Source organism: Schistocerca cancellata, chromosome 2 (assembly GCF_023864275.1).
Source record: "Schistocerca cancellata isolate TAMUIC-IGC-003103 chromosome 2, iqSchCanc2.1, whole genome shotgun sequence".
Lineage (NCBI taxonomy): Eukaryota > Metazoa > Arthropoda > Insecta > Orthoptera > Acrididae > Schistocerca > Schistocerca cancellata.
Genome location: NC_064627.1, coordinates 420,619,098 through 420,640,323, shown reverse-complemented (window position 1 = coordinate 420,640,323; position 21,226 = coordinate 420,619,098). Strand labels below are relative to the sequence as shown.

General features: G+C 37.7%; 1 protein-coding gene across 2 annotated transcripts in view; it reads left to right on the top strand.

The window, feature by feature from the left end:
• Positions 1-21,226, top strand: part of LOC126161874 (2-phosphoxylose phosphatase 1) — a 129,254-nt gene that overhangs the window by 66,681 nt on the left and 41,347 nt on the right. For both annotated transcript variants that reach the window (XM_049918002.1, XM_049918003.1), the window contains exon 4: positions 5,780-5,956. In XM_049918002.1, coding sequence (XP_049773959.1) covers positions 5,780-5,956 — 177 coding nt within the window. The remainder of the gene's footprint in view (positions 1-5,779; positions 5,957-21,226) is intronic.

The window sequence follows — 21,226 nt, the reverse complement described above, 5'->3', positions numbered from 1 at the left end:
AAATAATGTGTGATGAGATAAAAGAAATTGTTCAGATAGTTAAGGGAGAGGAATATTTAATTTTATTGGGGGGACTGGAATTCTGCAGTAGGAAAAGGAAGAGAAGGAAAAACAGTACAAGAATATGGACTAGGGGAAATGAATGAAAGAGGAATCAGTGTGGTAGAATTTTGCACAGAGCAGAATTTAATCTTTCCTAACACTTGGTTTAAGAATCATGTAAGAAGGTTGTATAAGTAAAAGAGATCTAGAGACATTGGAAGGTTTCAAATTGATTACACACTGGTAATGGAAGAGATTTCAAAACCTAATTTTAAACTGTAAGACATTTCCAGGGAAGATGTGGACTATAATTTATTGGTTATGGATGGTAAATTAAAACTTAAGAAACTGTAAAAGATTCATTTGGATAAATTGAAAGAAATAGAGATTACTGAGAGATTCACAGGGACCACTAGGCAAAATTTGACTGAAACAGGGAAAAGGAATACAGTAAAAAACAAATGGACAGCTTTTAAAGACAAAATAGTGAAGGGAGCAGAGGATCAAATAAGTAAAAAAACAAGGCCTATTAGAAAGTTTTATATTATGCAGGATACACTTAATTTAATTGGTGAAGTGAGAAAATATAAAAATGCAGCAAACAAACAAGGCAGAAGGTGTATAAAAAAGGAGATTAGCAGAAACTGCAAAGTGGTTAAGCAAGAATAGCTGTAGGACAAATACAAGACTGCCAGGAGCATGTATAACTAGGTGAACGATAGATACCATATATAGGTAGATTAAAGAAACCTTTGTAGAAAAGACAAGCAACTGTTTGAATATCAAGTGCTCAGATAGCAAACTGGTACTGAGCAAATAAGGGAAAGCTGAAAGACAGACAAAGAAGGGAGTGAGATAAAGTTGTAGCTTATCACTGATATAGAATCTGTTCATTGAGCAAGCAGTAAAAGAAATTAAAGAAAAATTTGGAGAAGAAGTGAAAATTCAGAAAGAAGAAATGAAATCTTTGAGGTTTACTGATTGCATTGTAATTCTGTCAAGAGTCAGTAATTGGAAGGGCAATTGAATTGAATTGACAGTATCTTGAAAGGAGAGTATAAGATGAAAATCAACGAAAGCAAAACAAGGGTAATGAAATGTAATTGAATTAAATCAGGTGATGCTGAGGGAATTAGATTAGGAAATGAGACACTGACAAAAGGAAGATAGAAAATGTAGATGCAATGGTGAGAAAAACATTTCTGAAGAAGAGAAATTTGTTAACATAAAATGTAAATCTAAGTGGAAGTCTTTCATAAAAATATTTGTCTAGAGTGTAGACCTGTACAGATATGAAACAAAGATGATAAACAGTTCAAACAAGAAGAGAGTAGAAGCTTTTGAAAGTGGTGGTATAGAAGAATGCTGAAGATTAGATTGGGTGATCCTGTAACGAATGAGAAAGTACTAAATTGCTGGAGAGAGAAGAAATTTATGGCACAACTTGGCCTAAAGAAGGGATGAGTTAATAGGACGCATTCTGAGGCAGGAAGGAGTTGTCAGTTTGGTATTGGAGGGAAGTGTGGGGAGTAAAAATTGGAGAGGGATATCAAGGTGTGAATGCAGTAAGCAGGTTGAAATGGATTTAGGTTGCAGTAGTTATTCAAAGATGAAGAGGTTTGCACCATATAGACTAGTATGGGGAGCTGCACCAAACCACTCTTCAGACTGAAGAGCTTACAACAGTTCCATATTACTACAATGTGTCATCTCATTTTAGTTCAGCTTATAAGTCTATGAGTCCACGAATATTTATTTGCATTTTCCTCTTAACAGCCTTCCTCTTTCTCTATTATATCTTACTCCCTTCCCCATCTCCAATCTTTCACTGAGTGAAAGTATGGCATTAGCGGCAGTGCCCTACAATGGCTTAAATCCTACTTATCCAACAGAAAGTAAAGAGTTAGCATTTCTTCAAATGGCACATATTATTTTTCTGAATGGAAAAAAATATCTGAGGGTGTTCCACAAGGCCCCACATTAGGCCCAGTCCTATTTCTCTTTTATGTTAATGACTTACCATTAAATATCAGCTCCCCATCAGTTCTGTTCGCAGAGGGTGATCAGTACCCTCGAAACTTGATTTCAGCTACATGAGTTGAATCTAAAGATATCTAAGACTCACGTGATGCAGTTCAGAACCAAACAGTCAAAATGTGAGCAGATTAAGATTGTACACAACAACCAAGGTATAGAAGAAGTTGACTCAGTCAAATTCTTAGGTTTAAATGTAGATAAAAATTTGACTTGGCAGGCACAAATATTGTCAACTGCAACTGACATGGACACATGAAAAGTAGCATATAAATTTACTTCGAATCCATTATTAGGTATGGTATTGTTTTTTGGAGTAACTCGACAAACATAGTGCGGATACTAAAAATACAGAAAAAAATTATACGAAATATGTGCACTGTAAATCACAAAGAACCATGTCGACCATTATTTAGAAAACTTAAAATATTAACTCTGCCATCCTTATAAATAAACAAGATTATTATATTTTTGTACTCCAGACATGAATTATTTGAGGGAAACCATTTTGTCCATTCACATGATACCAGAAACAAAGAAAATTGTATCGTCCCCACCCACTGCCTCAGACTGTATGCCCAGGGACCTCAATACATGGGAATGAAAATTTGTAATAAATTAAAAGGGAACAAGTTGATGCAGATGAATTTAGGTTCACTTAAAAGAAAGCTATATGAGGTACTGACACTGAAGTGTTATTACTCAGTGGATGAAATCATGCGGGACAAACTGGAAATTTGAGCTGGGTACAATGTGTTATCCTTATAGTGTTGTTATTAGTTATAGTGCTATTATTTATTAATGTAAAAATCATTGTAATTGTTTTATAAATTTTTGACATGTCTCCTGTACGCAAACCAATGGACTGCAAATGTACGCCATGAAATGAATAAAACACAATTCACAATGTTCAGCTTACCACCTTTGTCTACACAGTTGCACATTCTAGTGCCGTGATACTCCTCCTTGCTCTTGCACTGTCTTCCCCTTTCAGTGCTTGCACCTACATTTCCCTCTTCTTTGCTCATTTCACCTGCTCCACCTGATGTTACTCTTTAGCCCAGTTAGGGCACATTGCCAGGACAACGTAGCTGTGCATTGAACTTGTGTATTTGTTTCCAAGTTTGTAGCTTGAGTTACAGTTTCCCATTTAATTTCTAAGTGCACATCTGCTACTCAGGGCCCCACTATGTGACAAAAGGTTATTTTTCCTCTCTCCATTGTTTTCATTTCACCTATGTTTCCCCTATTATGTATGAACATGAACATAATGGTGCTCCTTCAGAAGTAAGACAGCTGTTAAATACATAGGTCTGAAACTGAAACTTCAAGTAATAAAATGAAAACAATGTGGAAGTGGTAAAAAAGGAGACATGCAAAATTTCAGAGGATACAGATAGTACCAGAGTGTATCATATGACAGATGAAGATGAAATAGTGAAGATGAAATAGTTGCCAATATCTTCAACAGCCATTTTTTGACAGTAACTGATCATATTAGTTGTAAAGGGTTTATAGCTTAAGCCCTGAATCTTCTACAAAAATCAGAGCAGAACAAAATTAGCCAGATGCTTGTAGCCTGTATCACAACAGATAAGACTGAGAAGATGATAACACCAACAAAAAATAAAAATGCCATTGGTGTGGACAACATATCATTCAAAATACTGAAGCATTGCTGCAAATTTATTCTTAAAGTTTTCTGTCATATATTTAATGAGTCTCTAAATGTTGGTACTGTTCCTAATAGACTCAGATGTGCAATTTTTAAATCATTCTTCAAAAGATATGATAAATCTATGTACAAAAGAATTATGTACTATCTTAATAAACATAATACCTTATTAAAAGTCAGTTTGGATTTCAAAAGCATATTTCCACTGAACAGGTCATTTTCTCACTTATTAACCAAATCCTAAAACTCATAAACAATAATATGTCACCAGTTGGAAACTTTTGTGATCTGTCTACAGTATTCAACTGCACAGATAACAAAACTCTGCTTAGAAAAGCTGAGCGCTATGGCTTAAATGGAAAAATAGGGATGTGGCTTGATTCATATCTAGAGGACAGAAAGCAGGAGGTAATGCTGTAAAGTTCTACACTAGCACTTGCTTGCTCTGATTGAGGCTCAGTTAAATGTGGAGTAACAAAGGATTCAGTGCTTGGTCCCCTTCTGTTCTCAATTTTTGTCAATGATCTGCCATGTTGTATGAGCCAAAAAGCATACTTCATCCCACTTGCAGATGACACGACTATGACTGAAAAATTACCAAACTGCAGCCTAGAGAACATAGTGACTGCTATATTCAAAGATGCTCTACTCGTAGATTGGTTCACATCTGATGGTCTGTTACCCAATGTTAACAAGTCTCAGTTCATTCAGTTTCACACAGCACACACACACAAAAAGGAAAATGTTGAAATAAAATGTGGTGTCAAAGAAATATTGAGAGCTACGTCTTCAAAATTCTTAGGATTAATAATATTAATAGCAAGTGTAAATGGTTACTTCACATCCTCGATCTATGTAAAAGATTTAATTTGGCAACATATTCCATTATTCAGTTGCATTTACTTGTGACTTGGAAACAATCTAAGCTGCATACTTTGGATATTTCCATTCAACTATGACATATAGTATCATATTCTGGGGAATCCAGTCACAAGCAAAAACAGTCTTCTTGCCACAGAAGAGCATCATCAGAAATGAGTAGAGTCCACCCTAAATGCTCTTGCAGAAATGTATTCAGACAGCTGGGAATTCTCACCATGCTATACCAGTATATCTTTTCACGTATGTGCTTTTGGAGCAAAAATTGAACAGTTTACAAAATAAACAGTGCACATCATGATCATGATACATGAAGTAAACGTGATCTCCTAAAAGATACAAAAAAATCTCAATATGGTACTGAAGGAAGTACATTATTCAAGCAGAAAGGTATGCAATGAAGTTCCAGTTCATGTCAAATCTGTCATTGTGAACTGTATTCAGTCTTTAGCAGTACCAGTATTATATGAATTTGTTATGTAGTGCTGATACTTTACTCTTGAACAGTTCACTTTGTATATGAACTAGAGCTACAAGCCTTATAATTTGTAGGTTGACTGTTATCACAACAATTTTGTGAGTTATTACCTGAGCACCTGCTCCTCACTTTTCAAATATCTGTTTACATATTACTTAAACTGTAGATCATATGACCATTAACTTGTGGTTATTACTGTAATAATCTGACATGTTCTATATCCTAGCAATGGATCCATGGGGAAAAAGTAAATAATAATAATAAACAAACAAATAAAAGGTCCTTGGAGACAGGGCACTGGCACTGATGGAGAAGGATCAGACTTCTACACTCTTATTGAAGAAATCTTTTTGGCACTCCGATATGGCGACTTAGGTGGTTAATGAAAATGGGGTTTCAAACATACAATATTGTGACTATGAAGACAGCAAATGACTTATGTGCCAGCTTGCTAGCTGCCAGTACCTCTGTAACAGAAACTTTTAAGTACATGGCCCACAACTTAAAATGTTTTTAAATACATGGACTACAATTTTAAATGTTTATTTCCCTTGTGTGATAATCTAAAAACCTTTCATTAGGTTTGGAAAGATGTTGTTATTACTTTGTGTTGATGTTTTCTTTTTTAAAAACAAAGATATTACAGTAGTCTTTAATGGCCATTTTCTTAGGTTTCCTCTGTTGCCCCCATTTGGAGGGGAGTGCCAGTTGGGACAACTGACAGCTGTGGGGGCTGCACAGATGTTAAAAAGTGGCACAATACTAAGGCATACATATGGTGATCGCCTTGGTTTTGGAAATGGTTCTTTAACACCAGAGGATATACTTGTCTACAGCACCAAATACAGGTGAGCAGCAAAATGATGAACTTAATTTCTTGTGTGATCCTAGAAATATTGTATAAATGCAGACTGAAGGGACAAATGAAAATTTGTACCAAGGATGGGATTTGATGCCACCTTGGCACAATGGCTTTGCACAACTGCACCAACTATCCTAAGATAAATAAATAAATGAATGGTTTATTTGTCCATAATAACTTAACAGTCATGGACATAGTCAGTTTACAAACACAAGAACATTAAAAAAGTTTACAAGTAAAGATAAATTATACACAATAACATTAGAAATCCTTGATGGAGTACAAACATTTATCAATTAACAGTTGCTTTAATTGTGTCTTAAATATGATTTCTTTTAACAATTTTATACAGGGTGAAAAATATTTAAACCGACAAACTCTAGGAGGTTGTAGGGGACTTCAAAACAAATATTTTTCCCTAGTGTCATTTTTTCCTATGAGGATTATTTAAACCGATGGAGGCCCTGTTACACTCTTCAGTTTTTAGAGGCCGTATTACGATCTTCAGTTGTTAGAGGGCGTATTACTCTCTTCAGTTGTAGGCAACTGCTGTCCACCAGTGTGTTAGTGCATTGTCTCTGTTTAATAATGGAGCGATACACCTGGAGTGAGTACACTGATATGGTTGGTGTGTACTACGTAGCGCACTACAATGGGTAAGCTGCACAGCGGGTTTATCAACAACAATATCCCAATCGCAGTACCCCGCATCATACGACCTTTGCTGCTGTGTACCAATGTCTGCATGAGACTGGGTCATTTATCAGATTACCTGGACAGGGACGTCGTCAGACAGTAAGAACACTGCAATTTGAGGAAGCTGTCTTGCAGCATGTGGAGCGGGATCCTTCAATCAGCACTCGTGCAATTGCATGTAACATGGGGACGACCCAGACAAATGTAAGAACAGTGCTTCGAGAGCAATTGTTACGTCCATTTCGCTTACAGCATGTCCACAACCTGGAACCAGTTGATTATCCACCCAGAGGACAGTTTTCACAGTGGTACCTGGAACAGTGTGAAATTCATCCTACATTTCCATCCCCTGTGTTGTTTACCGATGAAGCAACGTTTGGGCATGATGGAGTCTTCAACATGCCCAATTTGCATGTCTGAAGTGAGCATAACCGACATGCCACAGTTACTAGCGCTCGTCAAGTGTGGTTCTTTGTTAACGTGTGGGTCGGTGTTGTTGGGGACTGTTTAATTGGGCTGTATCTGCTACCTATGCCATTAAATGGCAAGTACTATTAAAATTTTCTCGCCAGAGCATTGCCAGAATTGCTGGAAGACGTACCACTCCCTACAAGACGCATGTGGTTCCAACATGACGGGGCGCTGGCACATTTCAGTCATCGTGTGCATCGATTCCTTGACCGACAGTTCCCAGAAACATGGAGCGGCAGAAGTGGTCCTGTACCATAGCCTGCTTAATCCCCAGATATGTCCCCTCTGGACTTTTTTGTGTGGGGAGAGATGTGCAACCTTCTTTATGCAACTCCTGTTGCATCAGAAGAGGATCTGGTTGCCTGGATAGTTGCAGCAACAGGAACAATTCAGGATACTCCTGGGGTTTTTGCCCATGTCAGACAGAACATGATCCGACGGTGTAACCTTTGTTTACGTGTAAATGGAGGCATTTTTGAAAATCTACTGTAATTGAAATTCGGTTGTGTTAATGTGTTGTCTCTTGGTCATAAAAAAATGGAAACGTGTTTGTTGGTTTAATTAATTTGCTGCCAGAGAAACCTTCCTCTACTGGTTTAAATTCTCCTCATAGGAAAAAATGATATTAGGGAAAAATATTTGTTTTGCTGTACCCTACAACCTCCCAGAGTTTGTCAGTTTAAATACTTTTCACGCTGTATAATTTGGTAATCCGTTGTAAAAATGTCTTCCAGCAGAAAATGGACTATGATCTGTTGCCCTTTTATTACAAAATTTTATGTGGTAATCCTTTTCTTGTATTATCCTTTTTCTTGTATTATAATTATGGATTTCACTATTGATTACACTATGCTCCATCATTTCTTTTACAAACAGTATAGTTCTGAGAACATACAATGGATACACTTTTAGTATGTTATACTTAATGAAATATTCTCTACAGGACTGACACTTACTAATATTAGCTATTATCCCAATTGCTTTTTTCTGGGCTCTAAAAGCCGTATCCATATATACCGTTGGTGCCCCACCCCAAATCTCGATACCATGTTGCTGGTGAGAGTGTATAATTCCAAAATCGCTTTGTCTTAAAACAGGTTGCACTATTATGCTAGAAAGGCGTTTCAGCAGGTAGGTGTTACAGAAGATTTTTGCCGGCTGGGGTGGCTGAGCGGTTCTAGGCGCTACAGTCTGGAACCGCGCGACCGCTACGGTCGCAGGTTCGAATCCTGCCTTAGGCATGGATGTTTGTGATGTCCTTCGGTTAGTTAGGTTTAAGTAGTTCTAAGTTCTAGGGGACTGATGACCTCAGAAGTTAAGTCCCATAGTGCTCAGAGTCATTTGAACCATTTTTGAACAGAAGATTTTTTTTACACATGTAGCTGATGTGCTCTTTCCATATAAGAAGTTTGTCTACTATAATACCCAGGAATTTATGTTTATCAATTGTTTCAACTGATATCTCTGGTTCTGTATCCACTTGTCTTGATTTATAATTTAGCAGAAACTCCATCAGAATTGTCTTGTCCTTATTTAGTGCCAATTTGTTTTTAGTGAGATACACTACTGACCATTAAAATTGCTACACCACGAAGATGTGCTACAGAAGCGAAATTTAACCAAAAGGAAGAAGATGCTGTGATATGCAAATGAGTAGCTTTTCAGAGCATTCATACCAGGTTAGTGCCGATGGCGACACCTACAATGTGCTGACATGAGGAAAGTTTCCAACCGATTTCTCATACACAAACAGCAGTTGACTGGTGTTGCCTGGTGAAATGGTGTCGTGGTGCCTCGTGTAAGGAGGAGAAATGCGTATCATCACGTTTCCGACTTTGATAAAGGTCGGATTGTAGCCTATCACGATTGCGGTTTATCATATCGCAACACTGCTGATCGCATTGGTCAAGATCCAATGACTGTTATCAGAATATGGAATCGGTGTGTTCAGGAGGGTAATACGGAACACTGTGCTGGATCCCAATGGCCTCGTATCACTAGCAGTCGAGATGACAGGCATCTTATCTGCATGGCTGTAATGGATCGTGCAGCCACGTCTCGAACCCTGAGACAACAGATGGGGACATTTGCAAGACAATAACCATCTGCATGAAGAGTTCAACGATGTTTGCAGCAACATGGACTATCAGATCGGAGACCATGGCTGCGGTCACCCTTGACGCTGCATCACAGACAGGAGCGCCTGCGATGGTGTACTCAACAACGAACCTGGGTGCACGAATGGCAAAACGTCATTTTTTCGGATGAAACCAGGTTCTATTTACAGCATCATGATGGACGCATCCATGTTTGGCGACATCACGGTGAACGCACAATGGAAGCATGTATTCATCATCGCCATACTGGCGTATCACATGGAGTGATGATATGGGGTGCCATTGGTTACACGTCTCGGTCACCTCTTGTTCGCAATGACGGCACTTTGAACAGTGGATGTTACATTTCAGATGTGTTATGACCCGTGGGTCTACCCTTCATTCGATCCCTGCGAAACCCTAAATTTCAGCAGGATAATGCACGACCACATACTGCAGGTCCTGAATGGGCCTTTCTGGGTACAGAAAATGTTAGACTGCTGTGCTGACCAGCACATTTTCCAGATTTCTCACCAATTGAAAAGTCTGGTCAATGGTGGCCGAGCAACTGGCTTGTCACAATACGCAAGTCACTACTCTTGTTGAACTGTGGTATCATGTTGAAGTTGCACGGGCAGCTGTACCTGTACACGCCATTCAAGCTGTGTTTGACTCAATGCCCAAGCATATCACAGCCGTTATTACAGCCAGAGGTCGGTTGTTCTGATTTCTCAGGATCTATGCACCCAAATTGCGTGGAAATGTAATCACATATCAGTTCTAGTATAATATATTTGTCCAATGAATACCCATTTATCATCTGCATTTCTTCTTGGTGTAGCAATTTTAATGGCCAGTAGCGTATTCCATGACGAGGCTAATGTGCTACGCATTTTTTGTAGAGCCCCAACTTATGAAGGAGGTATGTTGTTGTTGTGGTCTTCAGTCCTGAGACTGGTTTGATGCAGCTCTCCTTGCTACTCTATCCTGTGCAAGCTTCATCATCTCCCAGTACCTACTGCTGCCCACATCCTTCTGAATCTGCTTAGTGTATTAATCTCTTGGTCTCCCTCTACGATTTTTACCCTTCACGCTGCCCTCCAGAACTAAATTGGTGATCCCTTGATGCCTCAGAACATGTCCTACCAACCGATCCCTTCTTCTAGTCAAGTTGTGCCACAAAATCCTCTTCTCCCCAATTCTATTCAATACCGCCTCATTAATTATGTGATCTACCCATCTAATCTTCAGTATTCTTCTGTAGCACCACATTTCGAAAGCTTCTATTCTCTGCTTGTCTAAACTTTTTATCGTCCATGTTTCACTTCCATACATGGCTATGCTCCATACAAATACTTTCAGAAACGACTTCCTGACACTTAAATCTATACTCGATGTTAACAAATTTTTCGTCTTCAGAAACACTTTCCTTGCCATTGCCAGTCTACATTTTATATCCTCTCTACTTCGACCATCGTCAGTTATTTTGCTCCGCAAATAGCAAAACTCCTTTACTACTTTAAGTGTCTCATTTCCTAATCTAATTCCCGCAGCATCATCTGACTTAATTCGATTACATTCCATTATCCTTGTTTTGCTTTTGTTGATGTTCATCTTATACCCTCTTTTCAAGACACTGTCCATTCCGTTCAACTGCTCTTCCAAGTCCTTTGCTGTCTCTGAAAGAATTACAATGTCATTGGCGAACTTCCAAGTTTTTTTTTCTTCTCCACGGATTTTAATACCTACTCTGAACTTTTCTTTTGTTTCCTTTACTGCTTGCTCAATATACAGATTGAATAGCAATGGGGAGAGGCTACAACCCTGCCTCACTCTCTTCCCAACTACTGCTTCCCTTTCATGTCCCTCGACTCTTATAACTGCCATCTGCTTTCTGTACAAATTGTAAATAGCTTTTTGCTCCCTGTATTTTACCAATGCCACCTTCAGAATTTGAAAGAGAGTATTACAGTCAACATTGTCAAAAGCTTTCTCTAAGTCTAAAAATGCTAGAAACGTAGGTTTGCCTTTCCTTAATCTTTCTTCTATGATAAGTCGTAGGGTCAGTATTGCCTCACATGTTCCAACATTTCTATGGAATCCAAACTGATCTTCCCCTAGGTCGGCTTCTACTAGTTTTTCCATTCATCTGTAAATAATTCGCGTTAGTATTTTGCAGCTGTGACTTATTAAACTGATAGTTCGGTAATTTTCACATCTGTCAACACCTGCTTTCTTTGGGATTGGAATTATTATATTCTTCTTGAAGTCTGAGGGAATTTCGCCTGTCTCATATATCTTGCTCACCAGATGGTAGAGTTTTGTCAGGACTGGCTCTCCCAAGTCTGTCAGTAGTTCTCATGGAATGTTGTCTGCTCCCAGGGCCTTGTTTCGACTTAGGTCTTTCAATGCTCTGTCAAACTCTTCATGCAGTATCATATCTCCCATTTCATCTTCATCTACCTCCTCTTCCATTTCCATAATATTGTCCTCAAGTACATCGCCCCTGTATAGACCCTCTATATACTCCTTCCACCTTTCTGCTTTCCCTTCTTTGCTTAGAACTGGGTTTCCATCTGAGCTCTTGATATTCATGCAACTGGTTCTCTTTTCTCCAAAGGTCTCTTTAATTTTTCTGTAGGCAGTATCTATCTTACCCCTCATGAGATAAGCCTCTACATCCTTACATTTGTCCTCTAGCCATCCCTGCTTAGCCATTTTGCACTTCCTGTCGATCTCATTTTTGAGACATTTGTATTCCTTTTTGCCTGCTTCACTTGCTGCATATTTGTATTTTCTCCTTTCATCAATTAAATTCAGTATCTTTTCTGTTACCCAAGGATTTCTACTAGCCCTCGTCTTTTTACCTACTTGATCCTCTGCTTCATTCCTCAAAGCTGCCCATTCTTCTTCTACTGTATTTCTTTCCCCAATTCCTGTTAATTGTTCCCTTATGCTCTCCCTGAAACTCTGTACAACCTCTGGTTCTTTCAGTTTATCCAGATCCCATCTCCTTAAATTCCCACCTTTTTGCAGTTTCTTCCATTTTAATCTACAGTTCATAAACAATAGATTGTGCTCAGAGTCCACATCTGCCCGTGGAAATGTCTTACAATTTAAAACCTGGTTCCTAAATCTCTGTCCTACCGTTATATAATCTATCTGAAACCTTTTAGTATCTCCAGGGTTCTTCCATGTATACAGCCTTCTTTCATGATTCTTAAACCAAGTGTTAGCTATGATTAAGTTATGCTCTGTGCAAAATTCTACCAGGCGACCTCCTCATTCATTTCCTAGCCCCAATCCATATTCACCTACTATGTTTCCTTCTCTTCCTTTATCATCAGCATAATTTAATAGGTTTGAATTTTGTGGAATTATCATACAGTTAAGAATTCTATAAAATGATTTTATTGTTTGTGTATGTCTCCCAGTTGTATAATACAGCTTTACGCATTGTCTCCTGTCAGCAAGGTAGGATCTTAATAGATCTAATGCTACTCCTCTACTCCATAAATTTCTAATTTATGTAGAAGAACAGAATGATTTATAAAGTCAAATGCCTTGGATAGGTCTAAAAAGGTGCCAGTAACTTTGTTTCCATCATCAAGTTTATTTAATACCACTTGCAAAAGTGTAGCTACAGCTGTCATTGTAGATTGGCTCTTCCTGAAACCATACTGACAATTTTTTAATAGATTGTACTTAAGAAAAAAAGATTCAAGTTGATCAAGGAGTAGCCTTTCCAACAGCTTACTAACAAGGAAACCTCCCCATCGCACCCCCCTCACATTTAGTTATAAGTTGGCACAGTGGATAGGCCTTGAAAAACTGAACACAAATAAATCGAGAAAACAGGAAGAAATTGTACAGAACTATGAAAAAATAAGCAAAATATACAAACTGAGTTGTCTATGCACAAGATAGGCAACATCTAGGATAGTCTGAGTTCTTGAGCGCCGTGGTCCCATGGTTAGCGTGAGCAGCTGCGGAACAAAAGGTCTACTGTTCAAGTCTGCTCTCGAGTTAAAATTTTAACTTCTCATTTTTGCAAAGTTATGATCTGTCCGTTTGTTCATTGAAATCTCTGTTCACTGTAATAAGTTTAGTGTCTGTGTTTTGCGACCGCACCGCAAAACCGTGCGATTAGTAGACGAAAGGACGTGCGTCTCCAATGGGAACCGAAAACATTTGATCGCAAGGTCATAGGTCAACCGATTCCTCCACAGAAAAACACGTCTGATATATTCTATACGACACTGGTGACGGCATGTGCATCACATGACAGGAATATGTTGTTGACCTACCTAACTTGTACTCTTGGCAAATGGGTAAAAAGCTTCTTCTACCTTGCCCGATTTAGGTTTTCTTCTGAATGTGATAATCACTCCCAAAAAAGTGATGAAAACCTAAGAGTTTGTCACATAAACTGAAAATAAAATATTAAACATTTCACTGGAGGCAGGACTTGAACCAAGGACCTCTCGTTCCGCAGCTGCTCACGCTAACCACGGGACCACTGCACTTCTGAGATCGCGCCATCCTTGATGTTGCCTATCTTGCGTATGGACTACTCAAATTGTATATTTTACTTATTTTTTCATAGTTCCACACAACTTCCTCCTGTTTTCTCGATTGATCTGTGTTCAGTTTTTCAAGGCCTATCCACTGTGCCAACTTATAACTAAATCTGAGGCGGGTGTGATGGGGAGGTTCCCTTGTAAGTACTGATGTCAATGAAATAGGCCTATAATTTTGTGTATTTGTAGTTATTCCCTTTTTATGCAACGGTCTTATTTCAGTGACTTTTATCAGGTCAGGAAATGACCCCTGACTGAAAGAGTTGTAGTGGCTTTATTAATTCATTACTACATTCTTTCAGAAATTTCACTGAGATGTCATCCCAGCCACTGGATGTATTTGCTTTTAAGTTGGAAATGGTTTTCAGGATATCCAGTTCTGTAACACACCTCAGGAAGAATGAATTACTGCCATTACTGGTATTTAGTACCTGTGGTGGGTCGACCATATCCTCCCTACTCATATTACTAAACTGGTCTATGAATCTCTCACATACTTCCTTTGGGTCACTCAGCAATTTTTCACTGTCACTAATTATTATGTTATTGCACACTACATTGTTGCTCCCTCCTCTTTCCTTTACTATACTCCCTACTGTTTTGGTAACATTACTAGATTGCCTCATCTCTTCAGCATACATCTGTTCTTTTAATGTCGTAAGTGCTTCCCTGTAGGTTTTCCTACAGGCTTTGTATTTAGAGTGGAAGTACTGCAGTTTGGTGTCTCTACAAAGAATATATAAATCCTTCATGTCTACCTTTAATTTTATCATGTTAGGGAGAAGTTTAAGATTCTTGGAGCTGTCAGTTTTCTTTAGTATCTTGAACACTGGGCAAAGTTGATTAAGACAATGGGTTAATGTTGTATAAAATTTGTCCCACTTTTCATCTGGTATAGCAACTAGGCCTAAGCACAATGAGAAACTCAGACAGGAGAGTACTGCAAATGTTAGAATAAGGAAAGGTTCTCATAAAAGTATAATTAAAAATAATGTAAGTATATTTCATCAAAATATTGGGAGTTTAAAGAATAAAATAGATGAGCTTCTGGTTTGTTTAGAAGATTTAGAAGCTGAGGATGAAATAGATATACTATGCCTGTCTGAGCATCACATTGTTACTGATATGGATAAGGTAAATGTAAGTGGAGATAAGCTCTCTGCACATGTAATGAGAGAAAATATGGAGAAAGGAGGAGTTGCCATATATGTCAAAAGTTATCATTGTGCAAAAAGTATAGAAACAAAAAAGTTTTGTGTAGAGAAACATATAGAAGCATGTGCCTGTGAGCTTAAATTAAATAAAGGCACATTTATAATTGTAACTGTATATAGGTCCCCATCAGGAAATTTTCATCTATTTCTGAAAAATTTGGACTCCTTGTTGTGCTATCTGTCAGACAGGGGGAAGCAAATTATTATTTGTGGGGACTTCAATGTAGATTCTCTGAAAGAGGGTAATAGGAAAAATGACCTTGAAGTATTACTCGGTTCTTTCAATTTGACACCTGTTATTGATTTTCCTACTCGGGTGGTAAAGGATAGCAGCTCACTGATAGATAACTTCTTTATAGACCAAGATAAGTTTAACCAGATAAATGCTCAGCCAGTTGAGAATGGTCTTTCTGATCATGGTGCACAGCTAGTTACAATATATGACATAGCTCCATTCAGCAATACTAAACAGTCCTCCAAAGTAGTACGTTCAGTCAACGATTTAACAATTGCAAATTTCAGGGAAAGCCTACAGCAGTTAGACTGGGATGAGGTGTACCGTGAACCTGATGCCAATTTAAAATATAATTTATTTCATGACATTTTTGTAAATGCATTTGAAAACTGCTTCCCCAAGAAAATAGTTAAATATACTCGTAAGAAACCTTGTAACAAACCATGGCTTACTAAGGGTATAAAAATATCTTGTAACCGGAAAAGGGAAATGTATCTGACAGCAAGAAAGAGTAGTGACCCAGAAACTATCAAACATTATAAAAACTACTGTGTTATATTAAGAAAAGTTATTAAAAAATCCAGAAGTATGTGTATCATGTCTGAAATCAGCAACTCTGATAATAAAATTAAAACAATTTGGAATATTATTAAAAGAGAAACAGGTCAACCAAGAGCACAAGAAGACAGTATTACCATCAAATTGAATGAAAACTTTACGAACAAAAAATCAGAAGTTGAAAATATTTTTAATAATCATTTTCTAAATGTTGTGGATATAGTAGGATCCAGGTGTTCATTAGAAGATGCTAGGCTGTTAATGGAAGAGGCCATACCTATGCAATTTGATACAATTGAAATCTCACCCACTTCTCCCTCTGAAATTAGGAAAATAATAAACTTGCTTAAAAGCAAAAACTCACATGGAATTGATGGCATTTCCAGCAAAATACTAAAAGCTTGTTCTCAACAGATAAGTAAGATTCTCAGCCACCTGTGTAATAGCTCTCTGGAAACAGGGCATTTTCCCTGATAGACTGAAATATGCTATTGTTATACCTTTGCATAAAAAGGGGGATAGATCTGATGTCAACAATTACCGTCCAATCTCCCTTCTAACAGCTTTATCCAAAATTTTTGAGAAAGTAATGTATTCAAGAGTAGCTTCACATATCTGTAACAATGAAGTACTAACAAAATGTCAGTTTGGTTTCCAGAAAGGTTTTTCAACAGAAAATGCCATATATGCTTTCACCAATCAAATTTTGAATGATCTGAATAACCAAACACCAACCATTGGGATTTTCTGTGATCTCTCAAAGGCTTTTGATTGTGTAAATCACGAAATTCTGCTAGACAAGCTCAGGGATTGTGGCATGAGGGGGACAGTGCACAAATGGTGTAATTCGTACCTAACTGGAAGAGTGCAGAAAGTTGAAATAAGTAGTTCTCATAATATGCAAAGATCAGCACATTCCTCAAACTGGGGAACTATCAAGAATGGGGTTCCACAAGGGTCAGTCTTGGGCCCTTTGTTGTTCTTAATATATATTAATGACTTGCCATTCTATATCATGAAGAGGCAAAGTTAGTTCTCTTTGCTGATGATACAAGTATAGTAATCACACCTGACAAACAAGAATTAACTGATGAAATTGTCAATACTGTCTTTCAGAAAATTACTAAGTGGTTCCTTGTAAACGGACTCTCACTGAATTTTGATAAGACACAGTACATACAGTTCCGTACAGTGAATGGTATGATGCCATTAATAAATATAGACCTTAATCAGAAGCATATAGCTAAGGTAGTATATTCCAAATTTTTAGATGTGGCCATTCATGAGAGATTAAATTGGAAGAAACACATTGATGATCTGCTGAAACGTTTGAGTTCAGCTACTTAAGCAATAAGGGTCATTGCAAATTTTGGTGATAAACATCTTAGTAAATTAGCTTACTATGCCTATTTTCTCTCGTTGCTTTCATATGGCATCATATTTTGGGGTAATTCATCACTGAGGAATAAAGTATTTATTGCACAAAAGCGTGTAATCAGAATAATAGATGGAGTCCACCCAAGATCATCCTGCAGACATTTATTTAAGGATCTAGGGATATTCACAGTAGCTTCTCAGTATATATACTCTCTTATGAAATTTGTTATTAACAACCAAACCCAATTCAAAAGTAATAGCAGTGTGCATAACTACAATACTAGGAGAAAGGATGATCTTCACTGTTCAAGATTAAATCTAACTTTGGCACAGAAAGGGGTGAATTATACTGGCACTAAAGTCTTTGGTCACTTACCAAATAGTATCAAAAGTCTGACAGATAACCAACAAGTATTTAAGAAGAAATTAAAAGAATTTCTGAATGACAACTGCTTCTACTCCATAGAGGAATTTTTAGATATAAATTAAAAATAAATAAATAAATAAATAAATAAATAAATAATAATAAAAAAACACAAAAAAATGAAAAAGTTGTTATATTAACTTAAGTATGTTGTTAAATTAACTTAATTATGTCATGTATTGGAAAATTTGACTCGTTCCACATCATTACGAAATATCGTATTCATGATCCATGGAACTAGTATTAATCTAATCTAATCTAATTGATATCTTCTATTTCATATAGACCTACTTGATGCCAATTTATGTGTGCCAGGGTTTCCTTTAATATATGATAGTCAAGCTTTCTTTTATAGGTAAATAGTCCCCATCAGATACTATTTCTTTGTCTGTTTGTAGCTCTAGGACTAATGCCCTATGATGTGAAATGTGATTCTCAACAGTTCCAACTACAAGGTCTTTCTTTCTCAAGTTTGTAAAAACATATTTTATACAAGTCTGAGAGTCATATGTAATTCTTGTTGGCATTGAATTCACATGGATGTAATTATAGGACTGTAAAATATCAATATATCTAAGGTAATTTATACTATTAGTTAAGGAGTCTATGTTCACATCCCCTACCGTTTTTTATGAGGTGAGAGTTTGTCAACAAGTTCCTCTAAATGGCAGAAAAATTCTTCCATGTTACTGTTAGGGGATCTGTACAGACCAGCTATTATTAAATTGCTATTTCTAAGCTTTATTCTTATTGCAGCTATTTCAAAAACCACCTCACATGCAAGTTTATCTCCCCAATCAATTTTTTTGCACTGTACATTATTTTTGACATAAATACCAACACCCCCACCTTTTCGTTGTTTCCTACAATAGACACTGACCTTTTTATAATTACTTAAATTAATGCTACACATTTCTTCAGTTTTACACCCTAGTTCATTCACAAGATAAGCATGAGGACTACTAACACTTAAAAAAATTCATCAATTTGTTCTGTTTTGTTGATAATATATTGGACATTTTGTGATATTATTTTTAGTTTACTGTCATTTATGATCTTTCTGTCAAGTACTTCACCATCACGTATACATGCTGAAGGCTGTTTTACTCTAAAAAAGTTTTTGTAGGACTACTTTCACTTGTGAATGAACTGTTATTATATATAAGGCTTTTTAGTTTGATCCTTTCTTTTATTATCTGATTTAATTTTTCACACAAATAACATTTACTTTCATAATTCAAATAAAATCCATGTGTTGTGACTCGCCGATCATTCAAAGTGCCGCCGCGCAATTACGCGCATCCTCTACGTGCGGCGCTGTCTGCCAGCCATGCAGCAGCTGCGCCACCTAAGCGGCCCGCCGAGCAGCGGCCGCTAGACTGGGACTCAGTGCTTATTCGAATGCTAACGAGTACACATGTCAACTTACTCTATGACTTGTATATGTGGTTGTGTCGTTCCGAAATATATGTGTTAAACTTGAAGTTCTAACACCATGGTTAGTGTGCTGACCCGTACCCAACTTTCCTATATCTAGAATTAAACAATTGCCATAGTTTTGAACATAGTACCTTGATTCTAATATTTGTTTTTCTTATTTCCTTATTTACACACGAGTTGTTGATCAGATTGTACCAATGCAGGACAGTAGTTTCTGCTTATTTTCTTCAAGGAAATTCTTCAGAGCATCAATGCAGACACCAGCTTCATTGCTTCCCACATCATTTCCACCACTTACACAAACTATGAAATCATAGCCTCCTTCCTCAATCTAAATTCCCATTTATGTCTCAACTCACTTGGTATTCCCCACAAACTGGAACAGCATTGCACACGCTCTCCTATTGTATTGGAATAGCACCTCAGCATCACGCTTAGGGAGAATGCCAAGTGGGCTGAGGTGTGAATGGGAATTTAGATTGAGTAGGAATGCATGCTGGGGTAGTCCAAGTCATTGTTCAAATCTGCTGTGCCAGTTTGGTCTCTACATCTACAGCATACCATGCAAGCCACCTAATGGTGTGCAGTGGAGGGTACTTTTTGTACTGCTAACTGAGTCCTCTAACCCTGTTCCACTTGTGAATAGCATGCGGCAAGAATGATTGTCAGCAAGCCTCTGTATTGGCTTTAATTTCTTGGTCATTATGCAAGACAAATGCGGGAGGAAGTAATATGTTGTCTGATTCTTCCCTGAAAATGCTCTCTCAAAATCTCTGTATTAAATCTCTCTGTAATGCCAAACACCTCTCTTGTAACATCTGCCAATGAAGTTTGTTGAGCATCTCTTTAATGCTCTTGTGCTGACTAAATGATTCTGTGACAAAATGTGCCACTCTTTGTTGGATCTTCTCTACCTCTTCTATCAGTCCTGTCTTGCAGGAATCCCAGATAGATGAACAGTACTCAAGAATCGGTCAAACAAGCAACTTATAAGCCACGTCCTTCGTGGATGAGTTACTTTTTCTTAAGATTCTGCCTACGAACCTGAATCTGGCATTTGCTTTTCCAACTATTTGTTTTATATTGTCATTCCACTTAAGGTTGCTCTGGATAGTTACTCCTAGATATTTTACGGCAGATTTACATTCAGGTCAACTGCCAGAGCCTGCATGATTCATCATTTCTCTGGAGGTCATTCTGAAAATCATCTTCTGGCACTGGTCCTTTATTATAGACAAAAATGATTCAGTGGGCTCTAAGCACTATGGGATTTAACATCTGAGGTCATCAGTCCCCTAGACTTAGAACTACATAAACCTAACTAACTTAAGGACATCACACACATCCATGCCCGAGGCAGGATTCAAACCTGCGGCCATAGCAGCAGTGCGGATCCGGATTGAAGCGCCTAGAACCGCTCGGCCACAGAGGCTGGCAAACGCTGGTAGAGCTTCCACTTTAAATATTGTTTATTATTATAACATTTATAAAGCCTAATTTACATGATGACACTAGGTTGCAGGCAACTATACTACCGGCCACTGTGCATGCGCGCCACGCGTTTGCGTAACTTTGTGAAACTAAACACCTTCAGCGTGTTCCAACTTTGGTGACACTAGTTGCATGAGTTTTGAGGTTATGTGTGATTGTAGAATGTAGCAACACTGAAATATGAAGTGGGGAATGGAGAATAATGTTCGCTTTTTGGATATCTATGCTTTGCATAAGTGTTAGTGGGAGTTCAGTGGTGCTGATTACAACAATAAGCAACATATTCCTGCCGCTGAGACCATCATGTGCAATCATGAAATAGATTGTTTGACAATATCTGAGCTGCAGAGCAAAATTTATTGAGTTAGGAGCACATATACAAATGAGTTAAGAAAAATACTAGGAAGTGAAATTCTAGCTGTGGCAATGCTCTCATCTAAAAGACTAAAATCCCATTGTTTGAGTTGGCCAACTCTTTGTTAAGGGATATTGATGACAGGAGGGAAGGCTATACAAATTCAAGAAGCTGCATTCTTTATTCAATATTCATCTATTTAAAACGTTGCTGCAGTGCTCCCCACTCACATATGTTAGAATTTTGAAATATTGCCACTGTAAAGATCTCTCTTCAAGAGAGTAGTTTGCATCTTCTTAATGCAGCCCACTTCGAGTAA